Source organism: Zootermopsis nevadensis, unplaced genomic scaffold, assembly GCF_977971745.1.
Source record: "Zootermopsis nevadensis isolate Lab colony 2312 unplaced genomic scaffold, Znev_1.0 Znev_ptg000002l, whole genome shotgun sequence".
Lineage (NCBI taxonomy): Eukaryota > Metazoa > Arthropoda > Insecta > Blattodea > Termopsidae > Zootermopsis > Zootermopsis nevadensis.
The window spans coordinates 10,700,748-10,720,682 of NW_028259134.1; the positions used below are offsets into that span (position 1 = coordinate 10,700,748).

Genomic DNA, 19,935 nt, shown 5'->3' on the forward strand with positions numbered 1-19,935 from the left:
CCCACCTGATATTATCCTCCCATCTATGTCTAGGTCTCCTCAGCAGACTCTTCCCCCAGGATTTCTGACCAATTCCTGGTGCACACCTCTTGCCCCATCCATGCACACCACATGCCCCACCCATCTCATTCTTCTTGACTTAATCACCCTGACAATATTGGAGTAATAGTTCAAATTTTTAAGCTCATCATTATGCAGTTTTCTCCATGCCCCATCATCTTCTCTCCTAGGCCCAAACATCTCCTCCACACCCTATTCTCAAACACCTGCAATCTATGTTCCTCCCTCAGAATGAGAGACCATGTCTTGCACCCACACAAAACAACAGGCAAAATTATTGTTTTGTATATTTTAATCTTTAGGTTCTTAGAAATCAGATGGGAAGACAAAATATTTTGAACTGAGAAGTAGCAAGCATTTCCAGAATTTAGTCTCCTCCTAACTTCCTCATGAATATCATTTTGATTTGTTATTGTTGTTCCCAAATATTTGAACTTTCAAAGAATTTATTAGCCACCCTAATATGACTTTGCCTGCTTGTCTGCTGACAGGATACTAACATGTACTTAGTTTTTTTCTGAATTTACTTCTATCCCCACCTTTCTACTAGTTTCTAGTAACACTTCTGTGTTCCTGTTTATTGTATTTATATCATCACCATATGCCAATAGCTGATGAGACTCATTCAACCGTAGTCATTATCTCATCTCTCTACCTTGTAGAGTCATAGAATATAAGGATTCTCTTCTCTCTAATCCCAACACCAGGACAAAATAATTTAACAGAAACTTTCTGTATAGCACAGTCCCAATTACACAAGGTCAGAATATCTGCTTTGTAGATTGACCTCAAAGCTCATGACTTATTTCATTTGTTTATAGAATTGATTGTGATGAATGGTTCAGCCATAAAACAGCAGAAAGAACTGAAGAACTTGGCATGATATGTGCCGTAATTTTTCTTCAAAGTGATGTAATTACAAAATAAATTCACTGCATCTTCATGTTGGTTAACGAGATTCAAAGAGTGGCATGGTATTTGGGAGATGGCCATACTATGGGTGGTGATCAGCAAGCTGTCAATAAATGTTATAGTAATTTTCAGTTTACTGTGAGAAAAAATCTGTTGCAAACTTACAATAATTAGTACAAATAAATGTATTCTTTATTATTTTTACATTAAAAACTGTTTCACAGGGTAAATATGAATGGAACAGCAGACCATTCAGTATTCTCCTCTCCATTACTGCAGATGATCAAGAGTACTAGATTAATTATTGCCACATCATCATTAAACCTATTATTTCCTTGGTTTGACTATATCTTTACCATGACCCAGCATTCTTTGTTCCTTTCACATTATCACATTCACAATTGATACCACATTAAACATTAGAAATGCTACACTACAAACACTAATATAAATACTACACAGCACACACTTAATAAGTAAATTGTACATGCAATATATAAAATAATTATACCACAGAAAGGACATTTACAAATATAAGAAGAAACTAAAAGCAATCATACAGTAATTATATAAAATAAATGAGTTTGATGTGGTAGCTACAGCAGCTTCATCCTTCTGCCAACAGAAAAAAAGATAGAATGAGCTTCCACTACCCTAGCCAAAACCATGACCAAAGATAAAGAAATCAGGATGTAGTGAACCTCTTTACAACTTTAAAACATAAACATTTAATATTAATTTAAAATGCTGATATTGGCATCCAAACATATGAAGGTTGTGGAAGAAAATGTATTTGAATGCAACATTATTTTCAACAGAAACATTTAGTGCTGAAAAATAAATTTTATTTTCAATACACTCATAATATCAAGATATGAATCTGTTAATACCTCAAGTTAGCATTTATTTTACCTTCCTGGCTTCTGTCTGCCTCAGAAATGGCAAAGAAGTCCATTTCTTAGATGGAAGAACTGATGAGCCAGACACTGCTTACTCCTGATGTTAGGATGCTGGCTGGCAAGAGATTTGCAAATTACCATGTCAGACATGAGAAGAAATATGCAAAGAAATCTGCAATGGATCTAGTTGGTCTCAAACCTGAGCTTTAGGGTAGAAGTCTAGCACCTCAAAACTTGACATCTCGATTGGTTAGTAATTATTAAAATTTTCATGTTATTACTCATGTTGAAATCGCACAGTTTTATTCATTAGCAATTCTGAAGGAGATGCAACAAGCCAAGTTTGTACAACTGCTAATTTGATATGCCTCCATTTACAACAATTTGCTTTGAAAAATGTTGAATTATAGTTTCACTGATGAATACAAAATGAGAATTTTAACGTTTAGTCGCGTAAGAAAAAGACAAAATAAAATAATAGGAAACAGAAATATAAAGAAAGTACTAAAAGTAAAACTAGAAAACAAATACTAGCAGAAAGTATGTCATACCAATTTCAGAACATTAAGAAATACAGGATAGCACTAATATGTGCTAAAACATGCTTTAAAATGTTTAAATAAGTCTTAAATAAAAAGGGTGCACATTTGTAAATAATAAATGAGTACTTACAAGTGAAGGTTTGGCCTATTGCACCACCAGAATTGAAAACAAAAATAAACAATGAGTATATAACAACAACAACAAAATAAACACATTTAATACTTAAATGACATACTTATTAAATCTAAAGAACAGTTCTCAGAAATCCTGAAATGAAACATATTGGCTTACATGTGCTGTGTTCCGGTTTTAAGGATTATGTGGAGTACAAACAGCTTGAGAAAACAATTTTAATTTAAATTTCATAAAATAAATATTTTAATGTCAGTGCAAGTGAACTGAAGAAGGAAGATTTCTGTCTTCTGGGTTATTGCGCTGTGTAGTCTGGTCGATGTTAACCAACGTTTCAGAGGTCATACTGCCTCCGTCATCAGGGCGATGATGACGGAGGCAGTATGACCTCTGAAACGTTGGTTAACATCGACCAGACTACACAGCGCAATAACCCAGAAGACAGAAATCTTCATATTCACCGCTGTGAGAACCTCAAGTCTTACGAACTGAAGAAGGTTAGTGATGGGCATATGCGTAGCTCAGATAAAGAAGACAAGAAGTACATTTAGAATTTTGGTGGAAACCTCTTTTAAAGTGGTTACTTGGGAAGCACAAAAAGGGAATGGGAAATGAAATCTAAGTTAAAAGTTGATGGCATCATGCCAGAAGGGCATAACAACACATCTGTATAATTTAAGATATATGGTTTAATAACATAAAATTGTGGCATGTATGTCATGCCAGAAGTGCATAAAGCTGATGCTGCACTACACAAATATATAAACAGTTGCATTTGGGCATATGAACACTAAAATAAACACCTGCAAAACCAAACAGGGGTAAGAATTTAGTCTCCTGTAAATCAGTCATTTTGCTCATGTGCCCATATGGCATAAATACCCTTCATATGAATATACATTCACAGACCCAAAAGTTAGAATGTGGAATAAGTCACAAAAATACAAAGCATACAGTACAAATACAATTCAAAATCATAAAAATTTTATGCGAAATACAGGTTTCACATAAAATATTCAAATGTTACACTAAATTCATAAACATACAGTAGGTAAGTTATATTACATAAAAAAACTTTAGAAAAATTATGAGTCAATTTTAAACACTATAAATTCAACAATCAAGTAAAGGGACTGTGTATTTTACTATCCTTTTAATAATGCTTTAAAATGTGCCTTTTTATTCTTAAAACTTTTGAGACTTCAAGGTAGACAGTTGAAAATCTTAAAGCCAGAATAATATGCACTGATCTGAAATTATTAAAGGCTGGCAACTCACCTAAGATGGTCCTCATTCTTTGTGTTAACAATGTGAACTGTTAAATCTGTCTGAGGATGTTTTGGTTATTTAAATGAATTTTATTAAAGAAAATATGTATTCACATGGAAGAGATAACATCTCTAATTTCTTAAATAGACTTCTAGATGGATTTCTTAGTTTAGCACCAGCCATATTTCCAACAGCTTTTCGTTTGTAAACATCATTGTACTGATAGATTGATTACCACAAAAAATATGCCATTATTTCATTGAAGAGTGGAAATAAAGAAAATAAACTGATTTGAAAATGTCAGTGTTGGTGATATGAAACATTGATCTAAGTGCATAACATGGTTCACTTAACTGAGGAATCATCTAATAAATATGATTCTCCCAGTATAAGTGGTAATCTGTAAACCAAGAAATTTTGTACTTTGACTCTTCTATGCACTTTCCATTATAACCAATACTTGATGCATATTATGGTAAAGTAGTCATTATAAATTTTCTCATATTTAACTAGAGTTAGGGTAAATTTGTTAGCAGTAAACCATTTACTAAGTTTGACACTGCAGAAAACAACATTTTTACTATAAATTATTACACTAGTGTCATCACTAAATATAATGGAAGGTCATTATATGCATTAAGAAATGCTAAGGCCCTAGAATTGATCTGTGGGAACTAAATGTTTTATTGTTCCCTGTTTAAGAAGAACTGTGAGCTGCATTTGATGTTTTATTTCAGTCTTTTGTTTTCTATCTGTAAGACTATATTGTGCAACATCAAAGATGACAGTTACCTTCATACTGACCATCATGAGTAACTGAAATCTGTTTAAAACTGTTACTTTAATGCCATAAGTGTAATTTATCTAACAAAATTTCATTTTTTACACAAATGCTTTTGTTAAATCACAGAACTTTCCTCCAAAATGTAATTACTTAAATTGAAACGTTTGTATACAAGAACAAATTGGTGAACTTTTATGTCCATAAGAACACCACCAAAAATGACCATGCTCACCTGAAATGCCGAATATCTTCCTCCTTTACGCGGTCTGTTGTAAGAGGGCAAATATCGTCGTATAGGATCCAGTTCATTGATATGCAACAACCCAGCTGTCAGCAGCTGGGCAATAACAAACATGGCCTGATTCCACAGGAACATCCCCTTTACACCACTACCTTCACTACTGGATTGCCTTATCTGGCTGCCAGGCTCCTGCTTCTCGAATTCTATATTATCTTCATGCACAAAGAAGTACATTGGAATTACTGGATCTGAAATATATCACAAACTATTAGTACATCCAAATAACAAATAACTCATCAGCAACATTTTTGCAGCATTGGTTTGATCTAGTCTTACTGAATACTTCCGAGTCTAAGTAACCAAACTACATGGAAGGGCTCTAAAAGTGAGATTTCTATGACAGTACGTGTTGATTAGTAGTAATTATCATGCCTGAATAACAGCACCAATCCAAATATTATTCACTGTGAATTTTCTTCAACAAGTGGCTGTAATTACAAACATGTATTTGAAGCATCTTAGCTCCTAATCAAAACACATGCAGAAAATAATTCATATTTGTTCAGCAACTGAGCCCAGATAAAATGAACCCTCTGTCCTGTTTAACTATTGCTGCCTACTGAACAGATGGCATAGTGGTCAGTATATTACACTCAAAAGGTCTTGGGTTTGATCCCACTGTCACTAATATCAAAACAAAAAGTAATAAAAACCTGTCAGTATAATGACAACAAATCACTTGTATATGGGAGCAGAGACAAATCCAAAAATGTTGTGTGCATCAAACAGATCTCTGATAATAATTATTATCAACTCATACAAAATAATACTGAAAACATAATGAACAGCTGCATGCTTCATGATGAATATGGCTAGGTGTTTGTCCAATATTCATGATCATTACAATCAGCTTACAGCTCTTGTAAACAATAATAAACCCACAGGCTGCACAAAAAGGTGAAGAATTTATTGACCAGTTGAGCAAATATTAACTTCTCAAGAACAACTCTGTTTCATGGAAATAAACATAAAAAACACAATTTTCATTACAATAAATGTTCATTTAAGATTTATTCTTCAAGAAGTGCTGTGGAATGTTCAATTAGAATATCTACCCAAAAAGGAATTTATTTAATATGATCACAACATGCAAACAATTAGATCTATAACATTCTTAATGCAAATGAAATAGTCTTCCCACAACTTGAACAATTATTTACTATACCTCCATTCATATCTCTCTTGATTTTAGATTTAAGAAGATTCTGGTACTCCTCAATCTGTTCAGGTTGCGACTTAAATACACCATCTATTATCATAAATATATAAAATAGTGGCCATTCACACTCAACGCCTTCAAATTCCTGAAAATAAAAATGTAATTATAAATATGAATAGCTTCAAAGTACAAAACATAACTCCACTTAACAACTTTTATGGGACACACATCTGTTTCACACATAATGTAAGACTTTTGATCAAATGGTATGTGGGTCATACAGCAAGAAATGAGCTGAATGGATGATTATGTACAGAGAAATGAAAATGAAGCAGTTACTGCCTACATTACCCCATAGATTTTACATGGAATAATGAACCAAAAGCCTTAAAAACTTTAAAACAGGATACCCACCATTTCAGCCCAGATTCAAAGTATGTACTTCATACATTTAAGGCATAAACATTATTGTTGTCCCAACCCATTCAGTAGGGAATTCCAAATAGGAACAAAACAGCTTATACAAATAGATTTTATCTTGCCATAAACAGCAATATTTTTTGCTACATGGGTGGTCTCCTTTAATAAATTAATGAAATTATTTAAACATGTGCTGACCAAGCAATGGACAAAGTTACTGGACTCACAGATAAATACAAAAAATTCATTCCAGTCACCTTGGTTTCACCATTCCTATAGTATCTCCTATTAGAATCCTCCAGCACACACTTGTAACCATCACGACAGAAACGTTTAAAACCATAACGACCTTTCAGTCGACGGACAACGTTTGCCTTTGTTTCTACACATAATACATCCTCATGTGTTGCAAATGCAGGGAATGATATTGTTGGGATCAAAGAGGAATCCACACCCTGAAACAAAGTAAAAGTTGTGAAATACATAAAGACATTTTCAATGAAGACAATGGCAAATAAAGAGATGTTTTAATAGAAAATAGAAAAGCCATGTTCCAGTAATGTCCACAATATAAAGTAAAGGTCACTTAAAATGGTACCCAATGCATTTGAATCACAGGCAAACAACTTTAGAACCAGTATTAAAAATTATTTATATAATTACATGTAAGATTTATAACACTAAACCCACCAAAGAAATATCACAAAGGTTTCATATTTTAAATGAAAAAATATGAATGATTCATATTACAGTATTTATCACACAAGACTGCTGCAAGTAAACAAACATCACTGTACCTTTGAGCTCGATTCCCTTGGTAACATTGTTTCAAAGATGCTTCGATTGCGATTATGTGCATCAATGTCAACATAAATAACTGACCATGATGCTCCCTTCTCACCAAACAAATTACATCCATTTATTGCTTCCAGAGCACTTTTGGCTATACCAATAGAACTGAAATAAAAACAACTTTTAGTGTCAAACAGCTTCCAAGCTAACCTGAGTGCCAACTGAAAGCCAGAAACCACTTCAACTTAATTTTGCAATGTGCTTTAATCTTGGTTTTATTTCTGTGCTGTTACCTCTATGTATGTTCCAATTAAAGATAGAGACCTGTTGCCCATAAAACATTTATGTAAGTAAAACTACTGACAAAACTTAAACAATAAATTAAATCAAGATTAAACAATTACACTCATCTCAACTTCCATTATCCCTCCCTTTTATGAACAGTTTATTATTTTTGGGTTAAAAAAACACAATTAACAGCTGCATGATGCTAAAACAGGAAAGCTCTGAATGAAATCAAATTAATTAAAAAATCACTAGCCAAAAAGTATATTGTTCAAACAGGAGACCTCAACATAGCAGCCATCAAACTAATTCAAGGGCATAAAAATTTGTCAATATCTCCAAAACTTCTTTTCACATAAACTGTCCCCTCTGCTACATTATCTAATTTATGCCCTTCTTTTCAAAATGTGGGGTATTAAGTGAAATTTCAAGTTCTCACTGCAGTGAGTATGAAGATGGCTGTCTTTTGGGTTGCTGCACCATGTAGTCTGGTATATGTTTACCAGTGTTTAAGAAGTGCATGTTACCTCCATCATCAGGACAACTGACAGAGGTAGCAAGCACCTCTGAAACATCAATGAACTTCAAACAGATTACACTATGCAACAAACTAGAAGACAGTGATCTTCACGGGGTATTAACTTTAGACAATGTAAAATAGAAAATATATAAACACTCTTGTGCAATGTGCAATGTGCACTGGAACAGAGCTAAATAAAGTACCAAACATTTCACCCCCAAAGTAAATTTATTTTCACAGAGGTAATGGCAAAAGACTGATATTTGATTGACCATTTTTATATGCAGTATGGACATTTAAATTATAAAACAATTTAACTTTCTAAATTCAACTGAAATTAATAACACCTATGCTATTTCCAATTTGATACAGTACATTTGACAGGAATAAAACTCAACCAAATGCACTATTCAAATAGAATTTGTTTGCAAATATAAGAGAAGTTATTAATTATTTATTGTGAAATAAAACTGGGCTGATGTAAGGAAGAATACACAGTCTGCTGTGCAAGACATGAAAGAAACGAGTCAGCATGGCTTAACTATGGTATTTTCAAATTGAGAGGGATGGCTATTCAGATGGAAAAAGATCCAAATATTTGATGCAAAAGCATTCAATGTAATTTATATCACTTACTTTGTTTCTTCACAATATATCAAACTCAGTTCCAGTAACACCACCCCATGCTAATATGTAAACCAATGTCCATCTACTTTACAGTACCCTTTGGATCTATGACCTTACAGAATGATTCGAACAGGTTGCATTGCAAAATAAGTTCATTATTGATGCTTCACTCATCTAACTTTCATTCTTTAAGCACATTCTTTCTTTGGTCCAACTGAATATATGTACTTACAATGGTACACTACAGGCCTAAGGTTCATGACAAATCTCTACCAAGTTTACACTGGGATAGTTTGCAAAATGAAATAGATACATGTGCCACTGATCCCAACCTGCTTCTTTCTTTCAGCTTTACTCATTTTGCATATTTTTTTACATTTCCAAAATTTACCATGACTATGTAGGTCCTTGCCTTGCATGTATCTCAGGAGTTCCATCGTTGTATTTGCTGCCTCGCTCCCACATGCCATAATCTGGCGTACGATAAGCACGTTCCACATAGTATACCAAGTTTTGAATGAATGCAACTTCAACCTGTGTATAGATGATCTGCAAGCCTGAAGTAATCATCTGCACTAAGAAGATCAAGTACAGAGACACAACATCTATCTGAAAGTTAATCAGACTTAATATATCACATTTGCCTTGAGTAAGTATACCAAGAGTAAGTGGAAATGGATACTTAAATATGTAATTTATATTCAAAACAGAATGTGTAATTGTTGTCTGTCTGTAAAGCACAGTCCAGTAACTTCCTGTTGATAAGTAAAAGTAACCATCAATATTAACAGTCATATTATCACTGCACAGTAAACCCTGAATTTAATGGACTAATAGGGAAAAGTGTGTCTGGTAATTCTGACTGTCCATTAAACTGCACATTTGTTTTTATGGCACCACTAGTGCATCTTTAGACCAACATTTCCATTAGAAACACAATTAAACATTTTAATATTGTGAAATGGACACCTACAATGAGAAAATGTTCATTAAAACACTACACTCTAAAGACAAAATTGCTCATAAAAGAAATCAAACAACTTTGTAAGTCAAAACCGAAAATGACCACTAATGACTTGCATCCAGAAAAAATTTGGCAATACCAGATGGTGTCCGTTAAATCCAAAATCCATTAAATCAAGGGTTTACTGTATTAACTGTGTAGCACTGGCAAGGCTAGAAGTGTAAGGATAGTAGGTATTTCTTTCATTTTTCTGTGATTTGTTGTTCATTAGCATTCTGATTTCAAGGTTCCATGTTCACACGTTTGCAGACAAACAATTTTGTTTGCAAAAACACATACTTCAGAAGTGTTTTGTTTCTTAAGTTACATTAGTCATTTATATAAAATAGGTATTAGTATGTTAGCTCTTAAAAGGGCTGTTTTCAAGACCTGGCATTTTCAGCAAGATGTCTAGAAACTTTGAGGCCACATCAAGACAAATCATATCCATGGTTGAAACTCAGGGATTGATGTGTCAATGTTAGTCTTCTAGGATGTGATGCTGTATAAACTTATAGGTAGACACGAACATTTTGGAGGAACAGTGATATCCACCCAACAGTCCACAGTGTTACAGTCCAAATGACCAATGTCAATAAATACTAGTTTAAAATTTTCAACATGGTTTCACATGCCTCTGAATTATACAGTATGACGAAATGTACCTGTAAGTGATGGTATTCTTCATCATTATACACTTCAGCACCTGTGATTAGGTGGAATTTGCAATGCAATGCATGTTTATTGCACTGATTTTTCTTGAACAATTCTATTCTTGGTGCTTGTTTTATCCAACACTCAAGAATTCCTCTCATACACTTCACTGCAGACTGACCAAGTTCATATGACTTCCCTCGGTCATCGTCTATTCGCCTAACAAAACAAAATTTCAAACTGTCAATTTCTTTTTTCTGACATACAACTGTGGATTACATTAAATAACTGACTTTATTATGCCTTTATTTTATGCTGAAATTATATGCAGTAAATATATATTTATGGAAGATATATTGTCTTTTTTTAAAAAATCTGAGTCTACTTCATTCTATGCAGGCACTCTTCTCATTGAAATACCAGGCACAAAACAGCATATAAACTCAAACTAAAGGTCTGTAATTACCACTGCATTCTGCAGACACAGACATTCTGAAGCAGAGAATTTGTTGTTTCTGCTGTAAAGTGTAGCAATGCAAAGGCAATATAAATAAAATTACATTATAATGCAATGTACCTGTAAGAATATAAATTCAATAAAAAAACAGGTAACATAAGACATACAGAAAGCTTTACTATTAATTTTATTTATAACTATAAATTTATTAGTGACTTTAGTATATGTGTGTTCCATCTTCCTTTTGAAATTACAACTAAAAAACTGCATGGATCCATGACCTTGAGTAGCTGACAGTCACTCAGCTAGTCCAGAAACTGCTGTCTTGAAGGAATCCTAAAATTCTTTAATGGGTTCACAAAGCCTGCCATTTTAGTTTATATAACCTATTATTCAGTTTATATTCAACACAGTTATGATTGCATGGTCTTATCTAGATTCTTGTAGATTACATTCTCCTTGTCCTGTTTGTCAAATTGTTCTTCACTAGTCCTGAAAGCAATCATATAGTAAATTTTAAAGGAACAAGTTTAAGGCTCTAATAACAAAAAAGAGTAATAGTGCATGTATAATAAAAAATAGTTCTTACACTCTAGTTTCCTTTCTTCAAACACACACTGGTCTTGGGATATAGTGCATGAAGTGATCTATGCACACTGCTTTATAACAATTTGCAGTTTAACCTTTATCTTACTAGCGTTCCCAGTCCGGGATGTAAGTTGTGTACTCAGCCCTACACACGTTCCCAGTGCGGAACTCAAAACTTGCAACATTGTAAGTAGATTTGGCTACGTCTTTTGGCCTCTTTTAAGGGCTGCAAATATTGAATCACTTTCTCTAGGGTTCTGACAAGTTCAACATGAGCTGTCGACCCGGGAATTATAAACATAAACAGCAATAATCATTGTTATTGTCAAGTGGGTTTCGGCTTCGTTTTCAGACCCCCTATTCAAAGCTACTCACATTCCTCAGCATGATCTGTGAAAAGAATGTGTATCCACTGAAGTAGGGGAAACAAATATTTCTGTGTGGTAAATAGTTCATAACCATGGCTTCTACCATGTCGAATGAGCTTCCAAAGAAGAACGTAAAGTTACTAAGGCCTATTTAGGCAATTAAGATATTAACTGCATTTTTAAAAAACTCTATGTATTCTCTGTTCTATTCGAATAAATATGGCTTTTATTTCGTCAATTTATCATGTTTACTTTAGATAATATTAAAGTTTTCCGTAGAGCGTGCACAAAAGTTTAAAAACCTGCAAAAAACTCCATACGGCTGCTACCACTTTGCCATTTAAATCACCGTCATTTAAAGGTTTAATAAATACATAAATAAATATATTTGCCATTTATGAGATATCACCAGGCATCACAATGGCAGTAAATAATAGAGAAGTATGACATGTCATGTCCTTTCATTTCCAGAATTTTAATTTAATGAAAGCAAGAACAATTTAGTGTTTCCTTCTTGCACGCATTAATTTTCATGTCACTTAAAAGGTTAAAGTGACCTATTGTTTATACACATAAAACCATGATTTCAGAACAGCTTATGTTTACAAAAATGTTGAATAAATACTTACTGTGTTATGTGAAACAATTTTGTGATTTTATAATTTATTTTAAGAACCCAGATAAAGAATATCAAAATACAGTAAAATGCCATTACAACAACATTTATTGGACTTCAATGACTATAAGTCAAAGAAATTCTTTTCAAACTATCTATTACATTTTGAATAGGATTTTTATGAATTACCAAGGCTATAACATAGCAACTTTTTAGCATATTCATAACTGTTATAACTCATCAGACAACTGATATGTCCAAATAAGAATCATAATCATAATTCATCAGTCATTAAACTTTACAATGATAAAGAACTGTTGTCTTCAACCTTTTAGAGAAGTTATTTTAAATGTAATTGTATTTGTATACCTGCAACTTAAAAGACTAGCATGTGATTATGAAGGGCTCCAAAGGTTAATAAAAACATTTCATGTTTTGTACACCTTCCCCATGCTCCTCTTAAGCCAATAAACATGGGCTACGAATATAGAACCAAATGTGCAGCATATGCTGAAAGCACATGCAGAGGACGAGCTTTTATGGTGTGTCATGATACTTCTTAGTTTCCTTGAGTCTGTTATATAATGTGCAATAACTGCATCTGAAAAAACTGTTATATTGAAAAAAAATGTACATTCATATGGAAAAGGTTTATAAAGGGACATGCTGCAGCTCTTTCATAGGAACCAAATCTCCCAATCATATTTTTATTTAGTGTTCTGTCTGACGACAGGTCCATATGAACAGGATCCTTCCATCCTTTTCTCGGCCTGGGACCTGTTCATATACATTCTTGGCAGATGATCCAGAAGTGGTTTGCCATTGCCTTCTTCTGTGTGTGAATGAAGTAATTGTTGGGATGCTACGGAGAAACCGGGGAAGCCCCCGGAGGAAAACTCCGTGTTACCTAGACCACGGCCTTGCCCAACACAAGTTATAAATTCGGGCACCGCCGGGAATCGAACCCGAGACCCCAGGATTACAAGGCCAGCGTTCTAACCGCTAGACCACCAGAATTTACCATGCCTGATGCCTACATGCCTGATGCCTATATACTGTGCAGCATACCACATGACAATATTCAAAGGAAGCATGACAACCTTAACCAGCAAAATGAACTGTTCCTCCAGTGTGACTGCTCTCACTTTGTTCATTGCCTGTTTCATTTCATGCTGTAAAAGTGGCATAATGAGGTAATGAAGGGTGTATGGCTAATTTATTCTAAACCATACTATACACTCTCTTCACTCAATCTAATGGCTAACATAAGAGTTTTAATCTGAATGAAGATGTACTGTACCTGTAAGCTTGATACAGGCTCCAGATTGCAGCTGCACAGTACACACTTTCCCGAACACTTGCCACTTCTTTGTCAGTTGACAACACAGGAAACAAACCTGTGATAGAACTCTGGTACCTCAAAAGCTGTCGCTTAACTAGGAAATAAAAAGAGTTTTTCAATATTAATAATTCTGGATTATCTAAGTACCATGGCATAAACCTGCAGAAACCAATGGTAATTTCTTACTACTAAGATATCTTACTTGTGCTATAGATAAATTGCACCAGCATTTTTCTGCAGTTTCACATATGACTTAATGTTGATTTTGTTTTAAAAATATATATAATCTGCATTCCTAACAGACAAAACATTGTGCCAAAACCCTTACATTGCTTGGTTAATTGGCAATAAAAAGACCCATTTCACTTAATCAAGCCAGCACACTGATATGAGTTGTGACACATTGAACAAACAATGGCTGTATGTTTGTTTTGGGTTTCTATGTCAACATTTTGCCCACTAATAAAATTTAAAGCTGTTGGACACCCACCTGGTGACCAATTCCATCCTGTACATGCACCAAGTAGGGACTGTGAAGTTAGGGTTATATGTTAACATGAACACTGTATTATCAGAGTATTTGCCTTATGGGCTAGAGAAAACCATTAAGAACACCTTTAAGTATACTGTAGCTGGTTGCTATGCCAAGAATCAAACACTGGACCTTCAAATATGGGAGTGCTAGCCCTACAACATACATTCACATCACCCACACCACATACAAATATACATACTGGCACATACACTTTTTCTCTGCTTAAAATAAGACTGTCCTTTCACACCATTATAGTGTGACAACAAAACAAATGACAGTGTATGAAAAATGATACATGATGCTTGACAGTAACAATGATGTTAAACTGCAATCTTTTGGAAGAAAAATATTTGTACATTGTTACCTTACTATCTAACTGTTTGGTTCACAAAATATGTTACAAGAAGAATTCAGAGCACAGATTCTTAACCTTTACTGGCTGTGTGTCACAGTTCACACATGGTCAGCTAGCCAATCATCACAATAGCATTTCAGCACACATTTATTATGTAACACAAACCTGTAAACATGAAACGGTTACAGGGCACAGAATGATAATAAGTGATTTACAGAACAAAATTGTGCTACTTTAGGATATAAGTACAGTTCAGAAGATTCTTCCGAAAAACAATTCTGTTGGTTAAACCTTAGATAAGTATGCAGTATGAGTACTAACATGTGGACTGAATATAGTGCATATAAATTTTCATTTACCTACACAACAGAACTGATGCACATGCTATCATCCCTGAAAAAAAGGTTTGTTCCTAAGAACATGTCACATGGTAAGAATCCTTACTAATGAAAGGATTAATTTTATAATAATCCTGTCCTACACAGCAAAGACACTGTTTTGACACTAAGTAACTAACATATAATACAGCTTACCCAGTCCGTAGTAAATGTCAAGTTGTCGCACTGTGTCCTCATAATTTGACAGTTTCAAGTTCATGTCTATCTCAATTTGACACAAGCTGCCATGGCGTAATGTTCTGGAAATTAAGAAAGAACTGTAAAATTAGACATTAAACTTTCTGAGAAATTATTTTAATTCAGAATAACTCTGTACTGAAATGACACACATATAGAAGACGTATTTTTTCTTGAAGATTTTTTCTGTACCTCACGGTACTGTTCAATGTCCACTCCTGCAACAAAGAGTATAATCTCTTATTACTTCAATTACAGGCAAATAAACTAGGAGTTATTCTGAAGCAAACCCAACCATAACAAAAGTAAACAACAGAAAAAAACAATTAAAAACATTGTAAGAATTTTATACTGACAGTGAAAATAAAACTGCTATATGTCTTACTTATGATGTTTGTCAAATAACAGATGAAATGGAGAATGTCCACACATAACAACATTTGATTTGTATATTTATAAATTCAACTACTGGGTCATTTACAGTTATTTTGCCTTCATCTTTCTCAGCAACTTTTAATTTGTTGCTTCCTATTATAATTTTATAATAAAAAGAAAATGCTACCTTGGAACAGCCATTTTGTGTCCTTGAATATATAACAAATGGAACAAAGTAACACAACTTTAATTAGTGATGCAAGGCATTCATTGAGATTTTCTCTACTGGTAAAGCCAGGAAATGACTTCTCTTGGTGACAGCTAATTCCTCTCTAAAGGTTGGCTTTGTTTCTAATCTAAAAATAGAAACATAAAACTCTGTTAATGTCTGTACACAATTCAAAAATAGGCAGGTAAAGCAGGCTGAAAGTGAACTAAAATTAGTACTATATCCCAGAACTACTGATCAGAAGTTAGTAGGATTTATTGTAAGTACTTGACATAAAATGCAACTCCTGAAGAAAAACTAAAAATATGTTGAATATAACAACACTTCATGCTTATATAACTATGGGATAGAGGACAAAATTAATTTGACTTCATTTCCTTAATACATATCTATGATCTCTAACAAACAAAATTGATTATTTAAAAGCTACTAGTTGCTCAGCTGGTCAAACAAATTCAAACATTTTACTTTGAGAGTGCCCAAAGGTTAATATCACATTTTCAAGTCTACAACTAATTCTTAACCTAAGTCAAACAAACCTAGTCTGCACCCTCATATCTCATTTCTTTAAAATCCATTTCAATAGTATCCTCCCTTCTACACTTTGCTTTACCAAAAGGTCACTCATAATATAAATGGATGTGTAAGTTATGCATTTGTTGTTAACAGAAAATGAAAGAGACTACATGAAGATAAATAAAATTATATGCACACATTATCAGCAGTGAATTAAATTTTTTCTCTCTCTCTTGTGGAAAACTTTCAGCTAAAAACTGCCTCATAAGATATGCTGAGTGGTAGAGTACAATGTCATTGGTAAATTATATACTGGCTGAATTCCCACTTTTATAATCATTTATCTACACTTCTAAACAGGAATGTCGACAAATAGTCTGATCTTGAGGAGCATACTCTGACTACACATAGCCCTCACAATCAAAGAAAATAATGAACATCAATTTGAAGATAGCCATCTTCTTGGATGTAGCACCATGTACTCTGCTATATATTGTCTGACATTTCAGAGGAATTAACTGCCTCTGCCATCAGGGTGATCACCCTTTTTTACACACTGGTCATGAATGACTGAAACAATAGAATGAACTGTAGACATGTCCACACATGCATCATCATGTAAAAATATGTACGTCACAGTTGCATCCCTGCTTAATGAAATTTATCTAAGATGTAAATTCAATCTCAATACTTTTCAATCAGATCTCATAATTATCTTCTCACACAATTCAATGTTATGCAACTTTGTAGTTGATACTGCAGCATTAAACAAAAAACAAAAAAGTGTATGTACATCAAAGGCTTGCAGAGCTTGCTGTTACTGCTTTGAAAATTTAATACATGGAAAGATAACATTAAATATTTTGAATACAATTTATAACTGGCATCACCAGTAACCAATACAGTTTAGAACAGAAAATTACTTAAGATATTAAATTCTGTGCTTTCATCACTGCCAGTCGTCCTCCTTATCAATATGGAGGTTCTCCCATAAGCTGCCCACTCGTGCACATAAAACACTAGTTCAAGAATTCTGGAAAGTGATTCTCAGGACTAAACAAACCTGTTCACCTGTGAAAAAAACTTAATAAAACTCAGTAACAAAATGAATTCGTTTGGATGAGGTCTAGCTATTCCTCTTTGAAACCTTCAAAATATGCTAATAACAGAAAGCCATCGGCCACTGGTGATTCTAGTTCTAAAATGATAAAGAACTGCTACTGAGTAACATCATAGAGTTATAAAAAAGTGAAATGAATCCAATTCTAAATAGCAGCCAAGTTCTTAAATATGATATATGTATATGCTGATAAAAAACCAAACTGGCAGCTGAACCCCTACTGAAAGAATGTAGGATGATAAAAAGCACTCTCATTCACTACTTAAAGCAGGCATCTTAAGGTTATGTGTACCATGTGCATGGATTAAATATCAACATTCTGTATTCTTCAGTATTTACAATTTCTTCTCTACTGTTAGTTATCATCATATCATAGATCCTACACTATTCCATCAATAACGTTATTAAGAAATGAATGTTCATCATGGGTACTCACTGCCATGGGCATGGCTGTACCATGACTCCCACATTACACTGAAGATCAGTTTGTCAACTTTTCTTGTGCTGCATTACCCCTCAATTTTTAGGTACCATGTACTCTTCTCCCCCCCCCCTCCGCCACTTATCTCATACATTTTGATTAAAGACAATACAAACTAGAAAATATACATATGTTATAGTTTTTGCGATCTTTTTACTCCAATATGGAAGTAAGAAATTCGATTAAAACTTACAAAGCATCAAAAATTAAAATACCAGCATCTACTCAACTTGCGATCGCCTCAGGCACAACCTGTTGACCCCCAGTTGAGAGAAACTACCGTTGATGACAATTTAACAGATGAAGAACATGAACCATTACGATTATTCAAAATAAAGCTGTCTTAGTGTGCAAGTCTATAATAAAACTGGGAAGCACCGAACACGACTTCTAGTTACAACTACATACTCGTTCTGTCTTTAACACAACAAATTAATTTAAAACTGCGCAAAACGCTAGAAAACATTTCAACGTACTGATCAACCTTTCTTCAATGTCAAACATGCAAGAGATAATATGGCATTAAAACAGCGTATCATAACCAATACAAATTTAAAAATGCATCAAGTCAACACGTATTTACATTCTAACCGACACCCATTTCGAAACTATCATTTACAAAACTTATATCAGCTGTTTTGCGGCTCACAATGTTCCCAATAGCACTTTACCAAATGACCTCATGAATTGAATGCAATGCAAAAACGTAACTGGATCGGTTGTGGCCGGTGGACTTTTTCGTGCTCGTTTTTACAAGTGCAAATACTGCATGCACAGATAATAGATATTACCAGCATAGCTGCATAAATCTGCTCAGAAGAAGAGACGGTGTGTTGCACGGATTTGTGACTCTCTTTTCTTTTTGTTAAATATGATGCATCATTCCCATTTACCTGTTCCAGTCTTCAGGATCAGGATCCATAGAATGTGCCACATGCCCTCTAAAACCTTCATATAATTGTAAAGGAAATTAGGTAAACTTTGGTCAAATCGTGCCAGAAGAAAAATAAGTATGGCTGGTCTCGTTCTATTTAGGGCATGGGTTTGATGTGCGCCGTGCTTTGGACTCCATGTCAAAAACATCTGTATTTCGTCTTACTGCGCAAAATTTTACGTCGCTTTGCTTGATTTCTGAAACGTTGGTAAAATTCACCAGACTACACGGCGCTATACCACAGACAGCCATCATCGGACTCTGCCGTGAAAACCTCAAATCCTGCTCAGAGTATACATAATCAATTCCAAAAGTACTTCATAAAAATATTTGTTTCAGAAATTTTAATGCACAAGTGTGGAAGTAACCAACAATTAGACGTAACAGAAAAGCAAAACTGAAATACTTACAGATGAGGTAGTATTATCTGGAGTTTGAGACTGTTTTTTAAAAGTTAAAAATATACATCACTAGGTACTGATGAAATTTTGGCAGAAATAATCCTTGCTGGAGATAATGCAATAAGTTCTGACATCTACAAACTCACTGACAATAGTGGTTTAAATCATACCTTCATGGACAAGAAACAGCAAGTAGAAAAAAATCAAGAGATTCATACCATAGCACCTACTCAAACTGGGATGTTACAAAACAGGAAGTTCAAGGTTCAGTACTCGGTCCTTTGCTCTTCCTCGTGTATGTCAATAACCTGCTTGCAACCATCAACACACAGTCTAAACCTATACTCTTCACTGATAATGCTTGTATAATTACTTCACATTCAGAAGCTAACTACTTTCAAAATTGCATGAATGGTAACTTTGCTAATTTGAACACATGGTTTAAAGCTAATAAACTCTCATTTTGCACTATATAACAACAAAACATGTATTACTTTGAACATTGTAAGTATTAAAAAAACAACTGAAAAAAGTAGAAACAACTAAATTTCTTGGCATACTGACAGTAACTTAAATTGGAAAACATGTATTTATTATCAATAAACTATGTTCTGGATACAGGGCGTGGTGGCACCACCATGCCCTGGTAAGGGTTAAGGACAGAGGAGGATGTTCTGGATACT

General features: G+C 34.0%; 1 protein-coding gene across 14 annotated transcripts in view; it reads right to left on the bottom strand.

Moving 5' to 3' along the window:
• The window catches only part of LOC110833688 (putative phosphorylase b kinase regulatory subunit beta), a 32,028-nt gene extending 12,631 nt beyond the window's left edge, over positions 1-19,397 (bottom strand). The window contains exons 1-11 of one of the 14 annotated variants that reach the window (XM_022072043.2): positions 19,262-19,397; positions 15,582-15,927; positions 15,155-15,258; positions 13,690-13,825; positions 10,372-10,579; positions 9,116-9,312; positions 7,277-7,436; positions 6,737-6,934; positions 6,066-6,204; positions 4,832-5,088; positions 2,544-2,558 (exon numbers count right to left, since the gene is read on the bottom strand). In XM_022072043.2, the coding sequence (XP_021927735.1) occupies positions 2,544-2,558; positions 4,832-5,088; positions 6,066-6,204; positions 6,737-6,934; positions 7,277-7,436; positions 9,116-9,312; positions 10,372-10,579; positions 13,690-13,825; positions 15,155-15,258; positions 15,582-15,628 (1,461 nt within the window). In that variant the 5' untranslated portion in view covers positions 15,629-15,927; positions 19,262-19,397. The other 13 variants (XM_022072042.2, XM_087355271.1, XM_022072044.2 and 10 more) reach the window with 13 other exon arrangements.
• Between the last annotated feature and the right edge of the window lie 538 nt (positions 19,398-19,935).